This window comes from Lampetra planeri, chromosome 6 (assembly GCF_965212315.1).
Source record: "Lampetra planeri chromosome 6, kcLamPlan1.2.h2, whole genome shotgun sequence".
Taxonomy (NCBI): Eukaryota; Metazoa; Chordata; class Hyperoartia; order Petromyzontiformes; family Petromyzontidae; genus Lampetra; species Lampetra planeri.
In genome coordinates this window covers 1,747,207-1,767,393 of record NC_136112.1, presented here as the reverse complement: position 1 = coordinate 1,767,393, position 20,187 = coordinate 1,747,207, and the positions used below count along the sequence as shown (strand labels likewise).

Sequence of the window (20,187 nt, the reverse complement as noted above, 5' to 3'; positions counted from 1 at the left end):
CGGAGTTGGGTGAGGTTCTCTCATCCATCCATCACGCAATCCACTAACAATCCAGGCTCTCAACCCTATTTAGCTGCCAGCCTCTTGACTGCAGCGAGCGCTCCCCCGAGCGCGTGAGTCACAGGCGTCTAGAAATATCCCCCGGTTCACTCCCGGGGGTGTGGGCAACACTCCCCCCCCCCCCCCCTCAGGGATTTGGGATTAAACTCCGGATGCGAAAGATAGTGACGCCACAAGGAGCGTAGGGGAGGTGGGGGAGGTGGGGGGGGGGGATTAGGGGGGAGGGAGGTGGGGTAAGGGGGGGGGGATATGTGGGGTTATGGACGAATGTGGAGTGACATTTATTCGTTCATTTACGCCGACAACATTGATGCCATGACAACAACAAAACACACACAGACACACACAGACCCACACACACAAACGGAATGGCAGTCAAAGGAGAAAAGACACGCCCCCGAGAGAACGATCACTTTGGCGACGGCTTGGGAGAGGGGGGTGGGGGCGGATTCCTTCATCCAGCAGTGGATCGGTCATGGCTGCTGATGATAACGACGACGACGACGAGGAAGGAGGGCGGGGGGGGGGGGGCACGGTGTCTGCGCATTCGTTTATTATTTTCCCCGCCGCGATGAATTGTGCGAGCCAAGCGGTGGTTAGAGGCGAAACCCGGGGAGGAGAAAGCCACTGACAGTCGCGGGTCCTATTTGCTGTACTGCCGTACACGGGGCAACGCTTGCCCCACCTCTCCATTCTCTGCAGACGCGTGCGGAGCAAGTCGTACACGACGACGACGACAAACAACAACAAACAACAAACAACAACTATCGGCTAACCGAAGCGCGATTTTATTCCTCAACGCGAGTGGCATCGTCACTCTGCGAAGTCGACTCAGACCAAAATGAGAACCCCCGGCGCTGCGTGTAAACATTCAGCACTGGGGGAGATAAAAGCGGCCGGGGTGGGGGGGGGGGGGGGGTGCTGGTCACGTCCCCCCCCCGGCCCCCCCTCGCCCCCCACCCCTATTCGCGCGGCGCCGCGCCAACCTTCATAGGCGCCCGCGAACGACGCTTCTGGCCCCAAACAGCCTCTAAATCCTCTCCATCTCTGCGTGGCCCGCTAACCCCCCACGGCGCCTCTCCCCCACCGAGGTATTTCACGCGAGCATCGGCATCTGCGTGCCCCGCAGCTCCTCGCCCATTAACATCGCGGCGCCTGATTCCTCGTCTCACCGGGAGGGGGTGGGCAGGGGGGGGGCATAAGGGAGGGGCAGGAGAGGGGGGGCAGGAGGGAGAGGAGGAGGGGGCAGCGATTCACATGGAGCGTAAAGTGAAAACTCTCCCTCCTTCCTCTCGTTTCCTCTCTCCGTCTGTCTGCAGAGAGCTTGCTCACTCGCCCTTTCGCCCCCCCCCCCATCCCACCTCTCTCCCCTCCCTGATCTCTGTCTGTCTCCCCGCTCGCTCCTCTCACGATTCTTCCCACCCCCCATCCCTCCCCCTTCTCTCGCTCACTCACTCATCACGCATTCCTCTCCCATACTCGCTCGCTCTCTTTCTCTCCCCTCTTCCTCTCCCGACCCACCTCTCCCTCCCTCCCTCGCTCTCTCTCATCCACGCTCCCGCTTCTCTGTAGCTCTCGGAGGTGACCCCACGGTTCAGGGGTCAGAGCACTCAGCGCGCTTTGCGTTCAACTCCCGGGTAGCCCTCTCCACCCTCGCCCCCCCCCCCCCTCCGTTATTAAAGCGAATCCTCGAGTGCTGCCAATTAAATACTCTCAGCTCTCCACGGCAGCCGCCTCCTGATTTCTCTCACTCACTCACCTCATCTCTCCTTCACCCCTTTTCTCCCGCGCAGGGTTTTCACATCATCACACTCATCACCACTACCACCATCACCATCATCATCTACTCACCCACCAACACCCATCACAACCACCTTTCTGCGCACCTCTGATTAACACGGTTGGCTACGTGCGGTACAAAATAAGTCCACCATGCATACACCATCTTTATAGCACTCATCACAAATCAGCATCGCAGCAAGCCAGCATTACAGCGCCCATCGCAATGTTGAACTTCTTTCGCGCCGGACACGTGGCACACATCGTCACCACCACCACGACCAAAACTACTCTTGCAGCACTCACAACAACCACTCCCACACCAACTCACACCAGCGCCGCCACTCTGATAGCCCCCCCCCCACACACACCCCGCGCGCGCGCCACGCGCGTGCACGCGTCACGTGCGCATTAAGCGCCGTGTCACGCGCCGAGATTAGGGGGGGGAGGGTGGAGGAGGGAGAAGGGGGGGAGGGAGCAGGAGGGGGGGGGCGACTCCCTGATGGCACACGTGGCACACATACCAATTACCCTATCCTCCTCACGGACCAGCTTGGCTTCTTTTATTCTGCAAAAATCTCCCTTATCTCTCCCTTATCTCTCCCTTATCTCTCCCTCGTCTATCGTGCCCCCCCCCCCACCAACACTCCCCACCCTCACCGCTTTCTGTCTCGCGTCGTGCATTCCTCTCTTTCCTCTCTCTCTCGCTCGTGTCGCTCTCCCCTTCGTCTCCCCTCTCCCCGTCACTCTCTCCTCTCTCTCTCTCAGCTCCACGTCTCCCTCTCCCCTGGCCCTTTCTCTCCTCGCTCAGGCTTCGCCCCGTATCGCTTTGTTATTTGGCTGTGTATCATTTAAGCCCGAATTGGATCATAGCCGCATGAGCCCGTTTCGGATCACCGCCTGTGTGTGTTTGGCTGTATGTGTTTGGCTGTATGTGTTTGGCTGTATGGCTGTGGGGTGTGTGTGTTTGGCCGTGTGTGTGTGGTTGTATGTGTGTGTGTGGTTGTATGTGTGTGTTTGGCTGTCTGTGTGTGGCTGTGTGTTTGGCTGTGTGTTTGGCTGTGTGTGGGTGTGTGGCTGTGTATGTGTGTTTGGCTGTGTCTGTGTTTGGCTGTGTGTGTGTGTGTTTGGCTGCGTGTGTGTGTGTTTGGCTGCGTGAATGGGGTGCGGTAGTGTAGCGGTTAGCGCGCTGCGCTACGAACCTAGCGACGCGAGGTCGATTCCCGCTCACGGCCAACACCAGTGGCGATTATCTGAACCGGTCCTAGGCCTCCCCTACGCCGATTCAGCCTCAAATGAGTACCTGGTGCGGTGTGTAAACAGCATTTGCCCCAACAGTCTGTTAAAGGCTACACAGGGGATCTTATGTTATGTGGTGGTGTGTGTATGATTGTGTCTTGGTATGTGTGATCGTGTGTGCGCGTGTGATGGTATGTGTGCGTGGTTGCGACTGTGTGATTGTGTGTTGGTTTGTGTGTAGTGTACACTGTGTATGTACACACACTGAGTGCAGGGGAGCGGTAGGGTAGTGGTTAGCGCGGTGCGCTACGAAACCGGCGAACCGAGTTCGATTCCCGCTCACGGCCAACACCAGTGATCGCTAATCTGAACCGGTCCTGGGCCTCCCCTAGGTCGACTCAGCCACAAATGTGTACCCAGTGCGATGTAAAAACATTGGAGACAAAGGCGGCCCGGCGAGTCGCTGGCCACCGTTTTAGCCTTCATAGGTGCTCGCTAACAGCACTTGCCCCAACAGTCTGTTAAAAGGCTATACGGGAGATCTTTGTCTTTGTCTGTGTGTATGAGGGGGAGCGGTGACGCAGTGGTTAGCGCAATGCATTACGAACCCGCGACCCGAGTTCGATTTCTCGCTCACGGCCAACATCAGTGACGAATATCTCAACCAGGTCCTGGGCATCCCCTAGGTCGACTCGGCCTCAAATGAGTACCTGGTGCGGTGTGTAAACATCGCCACCGGGGAGACAAAGGCGGTCGAGCTTGGCACTGACACACCCACCCCGCTAAGTTTGAAACCGCACTTGCCCCACAGTCCGTCACAGGTTACACGGGGGATCTTTGTCTTTGTCCACCCCTCATGCACGGCCAACATCAATAGCAATTTGCATCTGAATCTTCCCGGGACTTCATCTGGATCGACTGGGCCTTTAAATGATGAGGCCGAGCGTGGGCCGTAAAACCAAAGTCTGACGCGCCGTGCGTGCGTGGACCCGGCCATAGCATCGCCCCCCGCCTCGTGCGTCACCCCGGCCTGCTCCTGGGGCAATTCCCTCACCCACCACCCCTCCCTCTGCGGTCAACACTCAAGAAGACTACCCGGGGGACCTTTGCCTTTGTGCGCGCGCCCGCGTCTCTGTGTGTGTGTGTGTGTAGGGCGGTAGTGGAGCGGTTAGCGCCACGCTGCCCTACGAACCCGGCGACCCGAGTTCGATTCCCGCTCACGATTATCTGAACCGGTCGTGGGGGTCCTCCCCTAGGTCGACTCAGCGTCAAATGAGTACCTGGTACTATGAACATCGCCACCAGGGAGACAAAGGCGACCGGGCGTGGTGCTGTCCGTAGGTGTTACTCGCTCACAGCGCTTGCCCCCAAAACGTCTGTGCTTACAGGCCACACGGTGTTTATCGAGTGAATGTGAAACTGTAACAGATGGAATTATTCATTCCGATGGGCCTCTGCACTCTCTCGAATGCGACTAGGCCATGACATCGTCATCAGCATCATCAGCGTCATCAGCATCATCAGCATCATCGTCATCAGCGTCATCATCAGCATCATCATCAGCATCATCATCAGCATCATCATCATCAGCATCATCATCAGCATCATCATCAGCATCATAATCCTCCTGCTGGATGCTTGCACATCGTCAACTCGCGCCGTCACTCTTGAATCCGACGAGAGCCCAAAACTGATCATCCCCTACGATCAAACGAGCCTTAGGGCGCCCCCACCCCCCACTCAGCTCGGCCATAGAAACGTGGACATTCCACGTTCGTATGCCGGAGCCAGGTGTCAGTCTATCCTTTGCTGGATGACCATCATCATCGCGTCGTCCGTTACCCGAACCACCGTCCCCCCTCCCCACTCTCCTCTCCGATGTGCGTCTTAGCGCCACTTATAACTCAGAGTTATCAATATTATCGGTATTTTAAATAGTCTAGCAGCCTGAAACCCCCTTTCATCTGTTGCCTACACGTGATTTATCAAATAAACATCACAGCGAAGCAGCTATGCTCCAGCCTCACACATCATCAATAACGCAACATACACGGCAATCGTGTTTGTATGTAGGGGCGGGGGAGGTCAGGGGAGGGGGGTGCTGATAAGAAAGTCCGTGGGCCCATATTAGCACGGTTGGCTACGTACGGTGCGAAAGAAGTTCAACATACATACACACATACAGGGTGATATATACTGGTGTAAGCCCTTCCACCCGCCCGCAGGGTACTTAGTGTGATATAAGCAACTGGGGGAGACAAAGGCGGCCGGACAGCTGCTGTTGGTCACATCACTGCATCACGCGCCCTGCCGGCATTTGTAGCATTTGCACCAACAATCACTTAAGGCGATACGGGGGGCGGGGGCGTGCCGTGGTTTAACGCGTTGCGTTACGAACCTGGCGACCCGAGTTCGAATCCAGCTCACCGCAAAGGTGTTCATGGTCATCATAACCAGCGTCATCTGATGCGCGTGATTATGAATCATTGCCGTCACCAACAATCACGTCTCATATAATCATCATCAACATCATGGTGATTTTGGCGATGGTGGTAATGATGTTGGTGATGGTGGTGAAGTTGGTGTTGTAATTGATGCTGCTGTATTCATCTTAACCATCAATATCATAATCTCACTCGTGATGGCCATCATCATCATCATCAGCCAAAATAATATAATATCCACCGCCTCAAACACTGCTCCCCCCCACCCCTTCCCACGCTGCGTGTCGAGAAATTTGGAACATTTATCAGGGTGAACAACACAGACAATTGTTTGTGCAAGGTGGTAATTACTGTCACATGGACCCGCTTGGGCGTGGGTGGTGGGAGGTGATGGTGGTGGATTGATAGCGGGTGGTACAGGGTGGTGCAGGGTGGTGATGGTAATGATGTTGGTGGGAGTGGTGGTGATTACTGCCGCCACTTTGGCTTAGCACAGGAATTACCCAAGTTCAAATCTCGATCAGGGGTCCACTCAGCAAATCATCCCTCCTGGGTACACACAATTCGTAACCTTTAGCGGTGAGCAATTGACAACAGTCGTTACACTGATAGACCGCTATTTGCCATAGTTATGTGGAATTTCCACTACTGACTCAGGGCCTCGAATATACACCAGCAATTGAGGGGGGGGGGGCGGTGCGGGGGGGACTCGTGGGGGGCGGGGCATGGGGGGGGGGGTCACTTCTTAGGGTCACGTGTTACGACCACCGTTCTCATTAGCGTGCAGTCAATTAGTAAAATCAATTGTGAATTCATGAAAATTGCTTAATTGATTTTTCCCTCCGTTTCTTCCTTACCAAAAAAAAAACCCAACACGTAGATTAATGAATGTTGGGAACTCGGCCAGTCTTTCCACGTTGTTTCACCAAATGAACAATTGCCCGCGGTTTTTTGTTGTTGTTCTTTTTCTTATTGCTGGTGTATTGGCTCATGCACACACACACACCTCCCGTGGCGGCAGCGCGTTCCGCCGGTGAGTGGCGTTCCGCGCTGTCGCCTGGCACGGGTCACCGTCGCGGTTTCCTCACATGCCACTGCTGGATGAGCGCCGGGCCACGCCGCGCGCGGGGGCCGGAGGGGACGTCGGTTAATTTGAAATGACCATACTTCACCGCGCCGGTCAGCGGGGATGAGTGAAGGCGGGGCGGGAGGGAGCTATTTGGGACACACGTGGGAACATAGAAGGCGAAGTGCAACGGTGGATTTTGCTGCACTGCTCTGCCCATAACGCGCCCGGGCAGCAGCTACAGCAGTAATAGCAGCTGCAGCAGCAGAAGCTATAACAGCACCTGCTGCAGTAGCAGTAGCAGCAGCTACATCAGTCAAAGCAGCTTCAGCAGCTACAGCAGGAGCTGCAGCAGCTACAGCAGCAGAAGCTATATAACAGCACCTGCTACAACAGCAGTAGCAGCAGCTACAGCAGTAATAGCAGCTGCAGCAGCTACAGCAGCAGAAGCTATAACAGCACCTGCTGCAATTGTAGCTGCAGCAGCAGCTACAGCAGTAATAACAGCTGCAGTAGCTACAGCAGGAGCTGCAGCAACTACAGCAGCAGAAGCTATAACAGCACCTGCTGCAGTAGCAGTAGCAGCAGCTACATCAGTCAAAGCAGCTTCAGCAGCTACAGCAGGAGCTGCAGCAGCTACAGCAGCAGAAGCTATATAACAGCACCTGCTACAACAGCAGTAGCAGCAGCTACAGCAGTAATAGCAGCTGCAGCAACTACAGCAGCAGAAGCTATAACAGCACCTGCTGCAATTGCAGCTGCAGCAGCAGCTACAACAGTAATAGCAGCTGCAGTAGCTACAGCAGGAGCTGCAGCAACTACAGCAGCAGAAGCTATAACAGCACCTGCTGCAATTTGCAGCAGCAGCTACAGCAGTAATAGCAGCTGCAGCAACTACAGCAGCAGAAACTATAACAGCACCTGCTGCAACAGCTACAGCAGCAACAACAGCAGCAGCTACAGCAGCAGCATTAGCAGCTATAACAGCAGCAGCTACAGCAGCCTAGAGCTGCCGGTGTGATGAGTGGGAGTCGCTCATCATCCCAGCACGACCCCCTCCTCCCCCTCTCCCACCCCGCGGAGTTTCTGGGCTTCGAGGAGGTGCGGACGCACTCGGAGCGAGTTGGTCGCAGGTCGGTGCCGACGACCCGAGCGGCGTGGCAGGGTTCATGCAACCCGCATCACCCCCCATCACCCCCCCATCACCCCGTCGCCTCGCCTACGGCCCCGACATCACTCACCCCCATCACCCCCCACCCATCACCACCCCCCCCCCATCACCCCCCATCAATCACCCCATCACCCCCCCACCCATCACCCCCCATCACCCCCCATCACCCCCCATCACCCCCCACCCATCACCCCCCATCACCCCCCACCCATCACCCCCCCACCCACCACTCCCCATCACCCCCCATCACCCCCCCACCCATCACCCCGCACACCGCGTCTGGCGAGCGCATTATTTATTTGTTTCTCAGTGTCTCAGCTGCGCGTTTTGAACGCAGAGTACTCCTACTACTAATAACTACTACACGATGATACAGCGACAGCTTCAACAGCTGCCTCAGTGAGTTTCGTCTGGGAGGGTGACAGAGTTCGAGGGGAGGGTGGGCAGGGCCAAGTGACAGTGGTAGAAACTGAAACTGTCTTTGTTGAAGGTCGATTCGGCCTTAAATGAGTACCTGGTGCGGTGTGTAAACTTGCTAAGAGCACTTGCCCCAACAATCTGTTGAAGACGATAAGAGGTACCTTTGTCTGTGTGCGTGTGTTGTTTATGTACGCGTGTGTCTCCCCGACGGCGGTGGTGGGTGGGGGGGTTATTTATTTGTTTAGTTGTTCATTAGCGCGAGGAAGGAACGTGTGTGGACATGTCCAGAGAAAAACAATCAACTCCACCCCCCCTCTCTCCCTCCGCACGCTCTCTCTCTTTCCGCTCTCTCATCTCTCTGCCTTCGGCCCTCTCTCTCTACTCTCCCTCTCGTCTAGTCGCCCTCCCTACGAACTTTCCGCTCTCCCTCCTCCTCCTCTCTCCCTCCTCTCTTCGCTTTCTATATCTCCAACTTTTCTCGATCTCGATGTCTCTCTCCGCTCTCCACGTTCGCGCTCGTCCGTCTAATCGGCGCTCGCCATAACCGCGGATGACACCACGCGCGGCACGTGACGTGAGGACCCTCACAGCCAGAGCCGTTGCTAGGGCACGGCGAATCGGGACGACCGCCCCGGGCCCCGCGCTTTGGGGAAGGGGGGTGATGATGGCAGATACAGTGTGATTTGCCCTGGGCCCCCCCACGTCGCCCCCCCCTCCCCATGGACGGCCCTGCTCACACAGTAAAATAGACAAAGATCGCCCCGAATAGCATGAACAAACTGTTTGTGCCAAACTCTGTTAGCGACTTGCAACCCGACGGAGGCCAAAACCTGGCATGGCGCGCGAGGATGGTGAGTGGCCAACACCACTCCCACGGCCGCCTTTGTCTCCCCAGTTGGCGACGTGTACCACATCGCACCAGTTTCTCATTTAAGGCCGAGTCGACCTAGGGCGTGGCACTCCCTCGCGCACGCGCTCTCGGTCGCTCGCTCGCACGGCCGCTCGCTCGCACGCGCACAGAGACGCGCAGAGACGCTCACGCTGCCTCCGACCTCTCCCACTCTCTCTCTCGCGCTTTCTCTCGCGAGCGCTTGAGCGCAAACGCGCCGCCTTTGTCTCCCCCGTTCGCCGATTGTTTGAACGCCGCGTCTGCTGCTGCTGCAGACGCGGGCCCGACACCGGTTCGGACGTCACTCTTCACGTTCGGTGGCCGGTGTCCAACTCGCGGCCATCGATGTGGGGTTCAAAGCGCAGTGCGCCAACCACTGCGCCACCGCTCCATTCCCTATCTCTCACGCGCAACAACAACAACAACCGCCGTTCGCCACTCAGTGGCGGTGAGGTCACCACGGCGCTCGTGCCAGGCTAGGTGCACTTTGAGGCCACGTGAAGTATCGAAGGCCCGCTCGGGACAGATCCATGTGCCTTGGGTTGCCTGACCGAGATGAATGGCGCACTCTCAGTCTCTCTCTCACCACTCACGCTCTCAACAAACAAGGAACCACTCTCACACTCTCTCAATGTCCTCTCATTGGCGTCCGAGTTCACACCGTCAGACACGCGCGCAGTCGAATTGTCTCGCACGATCGCTCCCAGTCGCTCACACACACACACGAAACTATGACAAAGATCCCCCGTGTAGCCTTAACAGACTGTTGGGGCAAGTGCTGTTAGCGAGTACCATTGAAGGCCGGCACGGCACACGAGGGAGTGGGTGGCCAGCACTACGCCCGGCCGCCTTTGCCTCCCCAGTGGCGATGTTTTAACACACCGCACCAGGTACTCATTTGAGGCTTAGACGACCCAGGGGAGGCCCAGGACCGATTCAGGTAATCGTCACTGGGTGTTGGCTGCGAGCGGGAATTGAACTCGCGGTCGCCGAGTTCGTAGCGCAGCGCGCAAATCGCTTCCCACACACACAGACACAGTCTGAGACACACACACACACAGTCTGAGACACACACACACACAGTCTGAGACACACACACACACAGTCTGAGACACACACACACACACAGTCTGAGACACACACACAGTCTAAGAGACACACACACAGTCTAAGACACACACACACAGTCTGAGACACACACACAGTCTGAGACACACACACACACAGTCTGAGACACACACACACAGTCTGAGACACACACACACACACAGTCTGAGACACACACACACAGACACAGTCTGAGACACACACACACAGTCTGAGACACACACACACAGTCTGAGACACACACACACACAGTCTGAGACACACACACAGTCTGAGACACACACAGACACAGTTTGAGACACACACATACATAGTCTGAGACACACACAGACACAGTCTGAGACACACACAGACACAGTCTGAGACACACACACACAGTCTGAGACACACACACACACAGTCTGAGACACACACAGACACAGTCTGAGATACACACACACAGACACATTCTGAGACACACACACACACACAGACACAGTCTGAGACACACAACAACAACAACAACCGCCATTCGCCACTAAGTGGCGGTGACGTCACCACGACGCTTGTGCCAGGCCATGTGCACCTTGAGGCCACGTGAAGTGTCGAACGCCCGCTGGCAGGAGGTCACGGGGCAGACCCAGGTGCCACGGGTCGACTGACCGAGATGACCGAGATGACTGGCTGATGCACCACCTGTGCCCCCTACTGTACCAACTTGCTGTGCTTTAGCCACCCGGCGCTCCGCTCGTTGTTGTGAGCGTCGCTCCTCCGCCCTCCGTTGTTGTTGGAGGGCGACTGCCTCCAACTGCCCAGTAGCGTCCTGCCCGGGGCAGTTGAGACACACACACAGTCTGAGACACACACCACACAGACACAGTCTGACACACACACACAGTCTGAGACTCACACACACAGACACAGTCTGTGTCTCACACACACAGTCTGAGACTCACACACAGAGTCTGAGACTCACACAGACACAGACTGACACACACACACACAGACACAGTCTGACGCACACACACAGTCTGAGACTCACACACACAGACACAGTCTGTGTCTCACACACACAGTCTGAGACTCACACAGACACAGACTGACACACACACACAGACACAGTCTGACGCACACACACAGACACAGACACACAGACAACAAAGACAAAGACAAAAGCGCAATCTCTTTTACTCCGTCTCTCGCTCTCACGTGCGAATGGCTAAAAAAAAATCGCTAAATAAATAAACACACACACACACTCTCTCTCGCTCGTTCTCTCTCTCTCTCTCTTGCGAGCGAGAGAGAGAGGGCGAGAGAGTGAGAGAGCGACGCGAGAGAGAGAGAGCGAGAGAGAGGGAGGGAGGGAGGCAGCGAGAGAGAGAGAGAGAGCGAGCGAGGCGAGAGAGAGATGAATACGAGGCGATAGCGGAGACAAAGGGGGTGGGTGGGGGGAGCGCTCGAGCCGGGGTTTCGTTTCTCTTCGCGGGGACACTACAGCACAGCGGAGCGGTCCGGGGGGTCACGGCTCATCTCGACTCCGCGGCTCATCCCGACTCCTCGGCTCGTCCATCAACAGGCGCGGGGACAGGAGCTCGCAAACTCAGCCGAGAGACCGGGGAACGATCATCATCAGCAGCAGCAGCATTATCATCATCAGCAGCAGCATTATCATCATCATCATCAGCAGCAGCAGCAACATTATCATTAGCTACACGCGGTATCGTCGTCCATGACAACCACAGCGTTATCTCATGTTTACGTCAATAGCGGAGAAGTCAATCAGCAACATCATCATCAGCAGCAGTATCATTATTATCAGCATCAGCAGCATCATCATCATCATCAGTATTATCAGCATCGTCATAATCGGTGGCCAGAGCAACACCCTTCAAACAAATCCGTCATTCGCAGCGGCAAAAATCAGCATCCTTGACATCATCATCATCATCACCGTTCGTCGTCATCAGCATCACGAGTATAATAAGCATACGCCGTATCACAGGAGCATTATCAAATATGTTTGTCATTGGCGGTGGTATGAATGAGCAGCGTCATCGGAATTGAAATCATTTTCATCATCAGAAGCAGCATAAGCAGCATCAGCTGCCGATATCCCAGCAACAGCTGCATTGTCATATACTCCCTATGAGCAGCAACATCACTCAACATCATCGACAGCATCATCATCATCATCACCGTTCATCATCATCAGCAGCAGCAAATTCATCATCATCATCAGCTGCATCATCATCATCCTATCCCGTTAGAGGAGCAGAATCGTCGTCGTCATCATCATCATCATTATTAACAGCGGTATCATAAATTATTACCACATTTTTTCAGCATCGCTAATTATAATCATCATCCTCTCTGCCAGGAGCAGCATCAATCATCGTCACCAGCGTCGGTATCAATCAGTGTCGGCACCAGCTGTTGCTGCAGCTGCTGCTACTGCTGATACCTAACGCTGCTGCGACTTTAACTGCAGCAGCTCTTACGACTGCTGCTGCTCCTGTCATTGCTGTTACTGCTGCTACTTCTACAGCCGCAACAGTAGAGAACCGAGTCCGCCTGCTTGCACTGCCACCATCACCAAGTACCACCACCGTGGCGACCACGCATCCACCATCAGCTGAACTGCCACCACCATCACCACCACCATCACCACCACCACCATCACCACCACCACCATCCACCCATCCACGCGCCCTACACCATCACCACCCACCCACCCTCCACCCGGCACTATCACCAGCAGCACCACCGCCACCATCACCACCACCGCCACCATCACCACCACCACCACCACCACCCACCCTCCACCCGACACGATAACCAGCACCGCCGCCGCCGCCGCCACCACTGCCGGCGCCGGAGCCCCAAGGATGGAGCTCCGCATCTGGGACCACATGGCCATCGACGTCTGCCCGGAGCCCATCCGCCCCATCAAGCAGATCTCTGACTACTTCCCCCGCGTGCCCTGCTCCTTCCCCGCAGCCATGAACCGCTCGGGGGCTCCGGGGGCAGTCGCGGCGGGGGGAGCCGCGGGGGGAGCCGCGGACGGAGGAGACGCGGCGGCGGCGGCGGCGGCGGCGATGCGGGAACGAGAGCGACTCCAGCAGATTCAGGCGGAGAGAGCGGAGCGCGAGAGGGGGGAGCGAGAGAGGGCGGCCGTGGCGGTGGTGGTGGCGGTGGCCGCGCCCGTCGAGTCGGAACGAGACGTGGATCGAGACGATGACAGCGGCGACTCGGATGACAGCAGTGAGTGCGCGCACTGCGCTTGGCACATGCACACGCGCACACGCGCACACGGACACGCGCACACGGACACGCGCACACGGACACGCGCACACGGACACACGGACACGCGGACACGCGCACGCGGACACGCGCACGCGGACACGCGCACACGGACACGCGCACACGGACACGCGCACACGGACACGCGCACACGGACACGCGCACACGGACACGCGCACACATCTCCCATATAGCTTCTGACGGAACGTCGGGGAAAGAGCCGTTCGCGAGCAGCGACTGCAAAAAGGCGGCACGGCACACGAGGGCGTGGGTGGCCAGCACCACGCGCGGCCGCCTTTGTCTCCCTTCGTGGCGATGGTTACGCACCGCACAAAGCAACTCGACCTAGGGGATGCCCAGAGGGGAGACCCAGGTAGACCGATGGAACCGTGCGAATATTCTCCACCGTGAGCGGGAATCGAACTCGGGTAGCCAGATTCGTAACGCAGTGCGCTAACCACTTCACCGCCGCTCCGCACGCATATTTCATACACACGCACACATCCACATGGAGAGAGACGACATCTCCCACAGCCCTGCAGTTCAGACTCTTGAGTCGCATCATTGTTAAAATTAGATCACCACGTCAACCGCCTGCAGATATCTCATTAATTAGGGCTCAATTAAGGGTCAAATACCAATCAAGGGTTAATAATAATAATAGTAATCTCAACCTGTAGCACTGCATGCGTAGCACTCGCTCGCTCTCGTGGAGTGACGAGCGGGACGGGAGCAGCAGCAGCAGCAGCAGCCACGCGGTGGTGAGAAGCCGGCACTTACCAACAATTGGCCGAGCTCTGCGTTCCTCTACATATTAAGGTGTTCTCGGCCAATCGAGCGAGTGATTTGTACGTGGAGGGGAGTGCTTCACCTGAAACACCCGGACAACAACAAAATAAAGCCACGTGCGTGTGCGTGCGAGCGAGGGGGTGGGTGGGGGAGGGCAAAACTCAAATCCCATACAGATGGAACAGATGGAGTTTAGTCCACATTATTTTTATTTTTCTGTACCGCCACCTGCTGGCGAGTCGGGGTATACGCGGCACTTCCTCTGTGCGGTGACCCACCAACCCCTCGCCGCTGCCTCCACAAAGCGGGATTACAGGCGGTGGAACGTGGCATACAAAGACAAAGGTCCCCCACCCACCCACCCCGTGTTGCCTTCACAGACATTTGGGGGCAAGTGTTGTGAGTTGTGCCCTTGTGGCTTTTCGCATCAGCTGTCGCGAACGGAACCCAGCTGCTCCGAACGAACACGTTCAAGTTCATTTATTAGGTATAGCCCTGTGAGCCATTCGGCTCTTGAATCGGGTGCAACCGCAACAAACAAAAAACAAAAACATGAACAAGAAAACATCTTAAAGTGAATATGTGACTATGTGCAAAATTGCACATAGTGTAGTGAGGGTTAAGGGAGAGGTGTCAAGGCCGTTCGCCTCGCCACTGTTTGTTCCCGGCCGAGATTCCCGTGTTCTGTTCAAACGAGCCGTTCCGAACCTGCGTTGTGCATTCTTGTTCCGAACTTGCACGCGAGATGAGTTTATTCGGAGTAAGTTTCATCATCATTATCAGCACAAGCAGCCCGCCGCTATTTATAGTATTGCCACATGTTGAAGGGTGCCGTCTCCAACTATGATTCGCTTCGCCCCTCTCTGCTATGAAGAAGGGTGATTGCCCGAAACGTCGCCCATTGTATTTTTTGGGCTTTTTGGAGGCAGTGTTATCGACGAACCTGTCGGGGTTGTTGTCTTTGAGATCCGTCGGCTAAAGCGAGCAACCATTTAATTCTCTTCTTAGGTTTTTTCGGTAAAGTCACGTAGGTAAAACATCAAAATGAATGAAAATAAAATAAAATAAAATAAAAAATCACGACGTTTCGGAGGCCTTCGAAACGTCGTGATTTTTGATTTTATTTTATTTTATTTTCATTCATTTTGATGTTTTACCTACGTGACTTTACCGAAAAAACCTAAGAAGATGATTCCTTGCAGTCACGAAAGCTTCAAATCTACATTTAATTCTCACCGATCTGCTGTGACATCTGACTCACTCGAATCGTGATCATCGTCGGCCATGGTCAATCCACTGCTGGATGAATGCCGGCCCAAGCGGCCGCCGCCACTTCTTCACTATTCTGCGATGTAATGATCCACCCGAGCATCCCGCAGCACGCGACGATTTGTATCGCTCCATCTCCTCCTCCGCGGGCGGCCCTCAAACCCACGCGTTCCATCCCTTGGCTGCTGCCGCTCCGTTATTACTCTCGACCATCCGTCATCGTCAGCCCCCCTCGAGCCGTGACGCGTCCGGCCACAATCAATCTCACAGCCACTGGCGGAGCCAATGAGGGGGGTGGGTGTGGCACGTGCCCCCCCCCCCCCCCCCAATTATCCTATCGAAATCCCTAATTTCGATCGGATCATTGGGGTTTATTAGTAATAAATCGGCATTTTGCGACCCCCACTGCCACCGTGTAGCATATTGTTACGTGCCAGGGACTCTATGAGATGATAGGACAATAGTCTTAGTCCATAATTGGCAATAAGTAACGGCAAGCGGTTACAAGTGACTCACAGAATTATGCGCAGTTGCGTATACAGCACACGACTTCCTTGAAGGCATTCACCTTCAGCGAGCGCGATGCCGATCACACAACGCGGTTCGAATTCGCCCCTCGATCGACGGCTGCGCCATCGCCGCACACGCGTCGAATAAAAAGCGAGGTACAAAGTCCTTACTCACTAACAACTCCTCTATCATTGTTCATTGCTGGAGGGGTTGCCCCCCCCCTACCTGAAAATCCTGGCTCCGCCATTGTCCACAGAGGCATCTCTCTAATTTGTCGAGATATCCCAAGTGAACGCGGAGCGTTGGGTTAACAGTTGGGGCCAACGTTGTTGGGCCAACGTTGGGCGAACGTTGCGCAAACGTTGGGTGAACGTTGGGTGAACGTTCAGTGAATGTTCGTAACACGGTTCCAACCAAACATGCTAACGTTGGCCCGACGTCGGTTGGCACGCTTACCGGGATGGTGTCTCGTCTTCGTCCGTGTTCTCTGATTCGCGTGTTTCTCTTTTCTGTCTCTCATTGTCATTCCCAGCGTGCATCTCCCACTCACACTTAGACCCCCCCCCCCACCCCCTCCTTCCCCACCGACTCCACCACGTTCACCACCTGTACCGCCTCCACCATCCACGTTCACCACCTCCACCACGTTCACCATCTCCACCACGTTCACCACCTGCACCACCACGTTCACCACCACCACCACCACGTTCACCACCTGCACCACCGTCTCCACCACCGCGTCCACCACGTTCACCACCTGTACCGCCTCCATCACCACGTTCACCACCTCCAACGCCTCCACCACCTGCACCACCGCCTCCACCACGTTCACCACCTGCACCGCCTCCACCACCGCCACCACCTGCACCACCACCACGTTCACCACGTTCACCACCTGCACCACCACCTGCACCACCACCACGTTCACCACCTGCACCACCACCACCACGCCATCACTGCTTTCTCGCACACTTGTTCAGCTCCGCGTGCCGTGCACTTTGACCTCGTCCGCGCTGCTCCGAGTCGCCGACTGGCGGCGCGGCGCGTGGCCGCGTCTGTCCCTGCGCACCCCTCGCCTCGTGTCGCCTCCACGTCGCTGCTGCCGCTGCCGCTGCTGCTGCTGCGGCGCGTTCCTCGTTTTTCATCATCCCGAGACGCCCGCGATAGATCGGTGTTCATTCCCAGGTCGGCAGGCGCGTGTGTGCGCGTCTGTGCGTGTGCGTGTGTGCGTGTGTGTGTGCGCGTGTGTGTGTGCGCGTGTGTGCGCGTCTGTGCGTGCGTGTGTGCGTGCGTGCGCGTGTGTGTGCGCGTGTGTGTGTGCGCGTGTGTGCGCGTGCGTGCGCGTGTGTGTGCGCGTGTGTGTGCGTGTGTGTGCGCGTGTGTGCGCGTGTGTGTGTGTGCGCGCGTGTGCGCGCGTGTGTGTGCGTCTGTGCCCGTGTGCGCGCGTGTGTGTGCGTGTGTGTGTGCGTGTGTGTGTGCGTGTGTGTGCGCGCGTGTGTGTGCGTAATTGTGTGTGTTTATGCGCGTGTGTGTGCGCGCGTGTGTGCGCGTGTGTGCGCGTGTGCGCGTGTGTGTGCGTGCGTGTGTGTGCGCGTGTGTGCGCGTGTGTGCGCGTGTGTGTGCGTGCGTGTGCGCGTGTGTGTGCGCGCGTGCGCGTGTGCGCGCGTGTGTGCGCGCGTGTGTGGGTGTGCACGTGGTAGTTTTGCATGTTTCCACCTCTCTCTCTCTCTCTCTGGCGTGCCATCATCGTCATCATGAAATCGCATGTTCTATCCACTGCTGGATGAAGATCAATGCGGATCCGTGTTGATTCCCGATGGCGCGCCTCGTAGTCTTGAGGCGTGAAGGGGGGGGGCGGAGGGTTCACCTCCACCGGTGACCTCGACGCGTGACGCGGCGCGAGTTATGGCCGGGGTGAGGGGGTGGGGGGAGGGGGTGGGGGAGGGATGGGGGAGGGGTGGGGGATGGGGGGCGGTGGGGTGTAATGACGGAAGGGGCTGCCTCCATCTCTCCTCTCTCATTCCTCACCTTGATCCACAATCTCCCTCTGTGGCGCGTCTCTCACATCTCGCTCACGCCGTCTCTCCACACCGTCCCACGCCGTTCCGCGATTACAACTCCTCCCCTAAGTCTTGTTCTGCATCTCCCTCCTCTCCGCGTCACCCCCTCCTCCTCTCTCTTTCTCCCTCCGTATCTCCCTACGTCTTCCTCTTTCACCAAATCCTCCCACTGCCTCCACATCTCCACCAATCTTCGCGTCTCTCTTTGTCTCTCTCCACATCTCCCCCGTCTCGCTCCACTCCCTCCACATCCTCTCCCTCGACATCTCCACCCTCTTCCTTTCTCTCTCTCCACATCTCCCGCTCTCTCCACATCTCCCTCTCGTTCCATCTCTCGATGGACTGGGCAGGTCGTGACGATGATGACGAGACGCCGCTTGTGTCATCTTAAAGCCATTATTCCCGGTGCCCTGTGTCCTCGGCACATTTAATATTAAAACTAAAATTAACCCGCTCGTAAATATTAGCCCTGACCCTAAGTGAGATACACGACGGATACGTGAATACATCTTCTATTCGTCCTATCGATTTCCCAAACCCCTATTACCGGAATCAAATAAAAAAAAACCCGATATTAAATTATAGCCCCCCGCCTTTGTCCATCAATCGCTGGATGAAGCCCCCCCCCCCACCTCCCCCCCCCACCATGCCATCGCTGGGTGAAGCCCCCCCCCCACCTCCACCCCCCCCCCCCCCACTTCCACCCCCCCCACCCCCCCCATGCCATCGCTGGGTGAAGTTGGCCTGTCCATACTTCACCACGCCGGTCAGTGCGAGTCGGCGGGAAGGGAAGGCAGTGCTGGATTGGCTCCGATATATCACTCGTCGCTGAAGGTGCGCTATGTTGTTGTGTGTGAGTGTTGAACCTCTTTCGCACCGTACGTAGCCAACCGTGCCAATCGGAGGTGCGATATTTGCCGTAGCAGCGAATCAAAAAGGCAGCATTTTTGGGGTGGAGCTGAACAAAAAATTCAGGGGAGTAATAAGTTTTCAATCTGATTTTATCTCCATCTATTTATGTCTCTCTCGCACTCACAGACTCGAGACTGAATAATTTTTGTTATCTCAGCTGCTAAGGCCCCGCTGAGCGAAGCAGCTCCATCCCAGGGACGACCACAGGGCAATAGTGCTCTCAGCTACATAGAGTTACACAGAGATCCATAGAGTTACACAGAGATCCATAGAGTTACACAGCGATCCATAAAATTACACAGAGAGCCATATAGTTACACAGAGGTCCATAGAGTTAGACATAGAACAATAGAGTTACACAGATATCCATAGAGTTACACCGAGATCCATAGTTACACAGAGAGCCATAGAGTTTCACAGAGATCCATAGAGTTACACAGAGATCCATAGAGTTACACAGAGATCCATAGAGTTTCACAGAGATCCATAGAGTTTCACAGAGATCCATAGAGTTTCACAGATATCCATAGTTACACAGAGGTCCATAGAGTTACACAGAGGTCCATAGAGTTACACAGAGGTCCATAGAATTACACAGAGATCCATAGAGTTTCACAGAGATCCATAGAGTTTCACAGAGATCCATAGCGTTTCACAGATATCCATAGTTACACAGGTCCATAGAGTTAGACATAGAACAATAGAGTTACGTAGAGACTCAGACCACAGGTAGTGGAGGTAGGTGCAAAACACGGAGGGGTGGGATGTTCAAACTAACCAGGAGCGTAAACAAAGATTGTTGAATTTCGATTTAAAGCTTTCGTGATTGCAGGGATTCATCTTCTTGGTTCTTTCGGTAAAGTCACGTAGAAGGGAAATAATAACATAATAAAAATAAAACATAATTATGTTGTTCACGCAAGAGACCACGGGCTACGCACGCGAAATCAGCTGGTGACACGGCAATGGTACCGGGCGTCGCGGTCTCGCGATGTTTACTACCTCGCCTGGTACGCAGGAGGTCGTGGGCTCTATCCAGACCCTGACGACGCCTGCTGTATATTTGGAGTTTGCGCGTCTCTCTCTCGCTCCTCGTGGTCGCGTGGATTTTTTTCCCCGGGTCCTCCTGTTTTCCCCTCCACATTTAGAATCGACGTCACGCGTCTGGCTGCTATACATGTCCACGTGATGAG

General features: G+C 55.8%; 1 protein-coding gene across 1 annotated transcript in view; it reads left to right on the top strand.

Annotated features, from left to right (window-relative positions):
- The window catches only part of LOC144719360 (rabphilin-3A-like), an 83,726-nt gene that overhangs the window by 48,716 nt on the left and 14,823 nt on the right, over positions 1 to 20,187 (top strand). Inside the window, exon 13 of the mRNA XM_078595222.1 lies at positions 13,152 to 13,415. Within this exon, the coding sequence (XP_078451348.1) occupies positions 13,152 to 13,415 (264 nt within the window). The remainder of the gene's footprint in view (positions 1 to 13,151; positions 13,416 to 20,187) is intronic.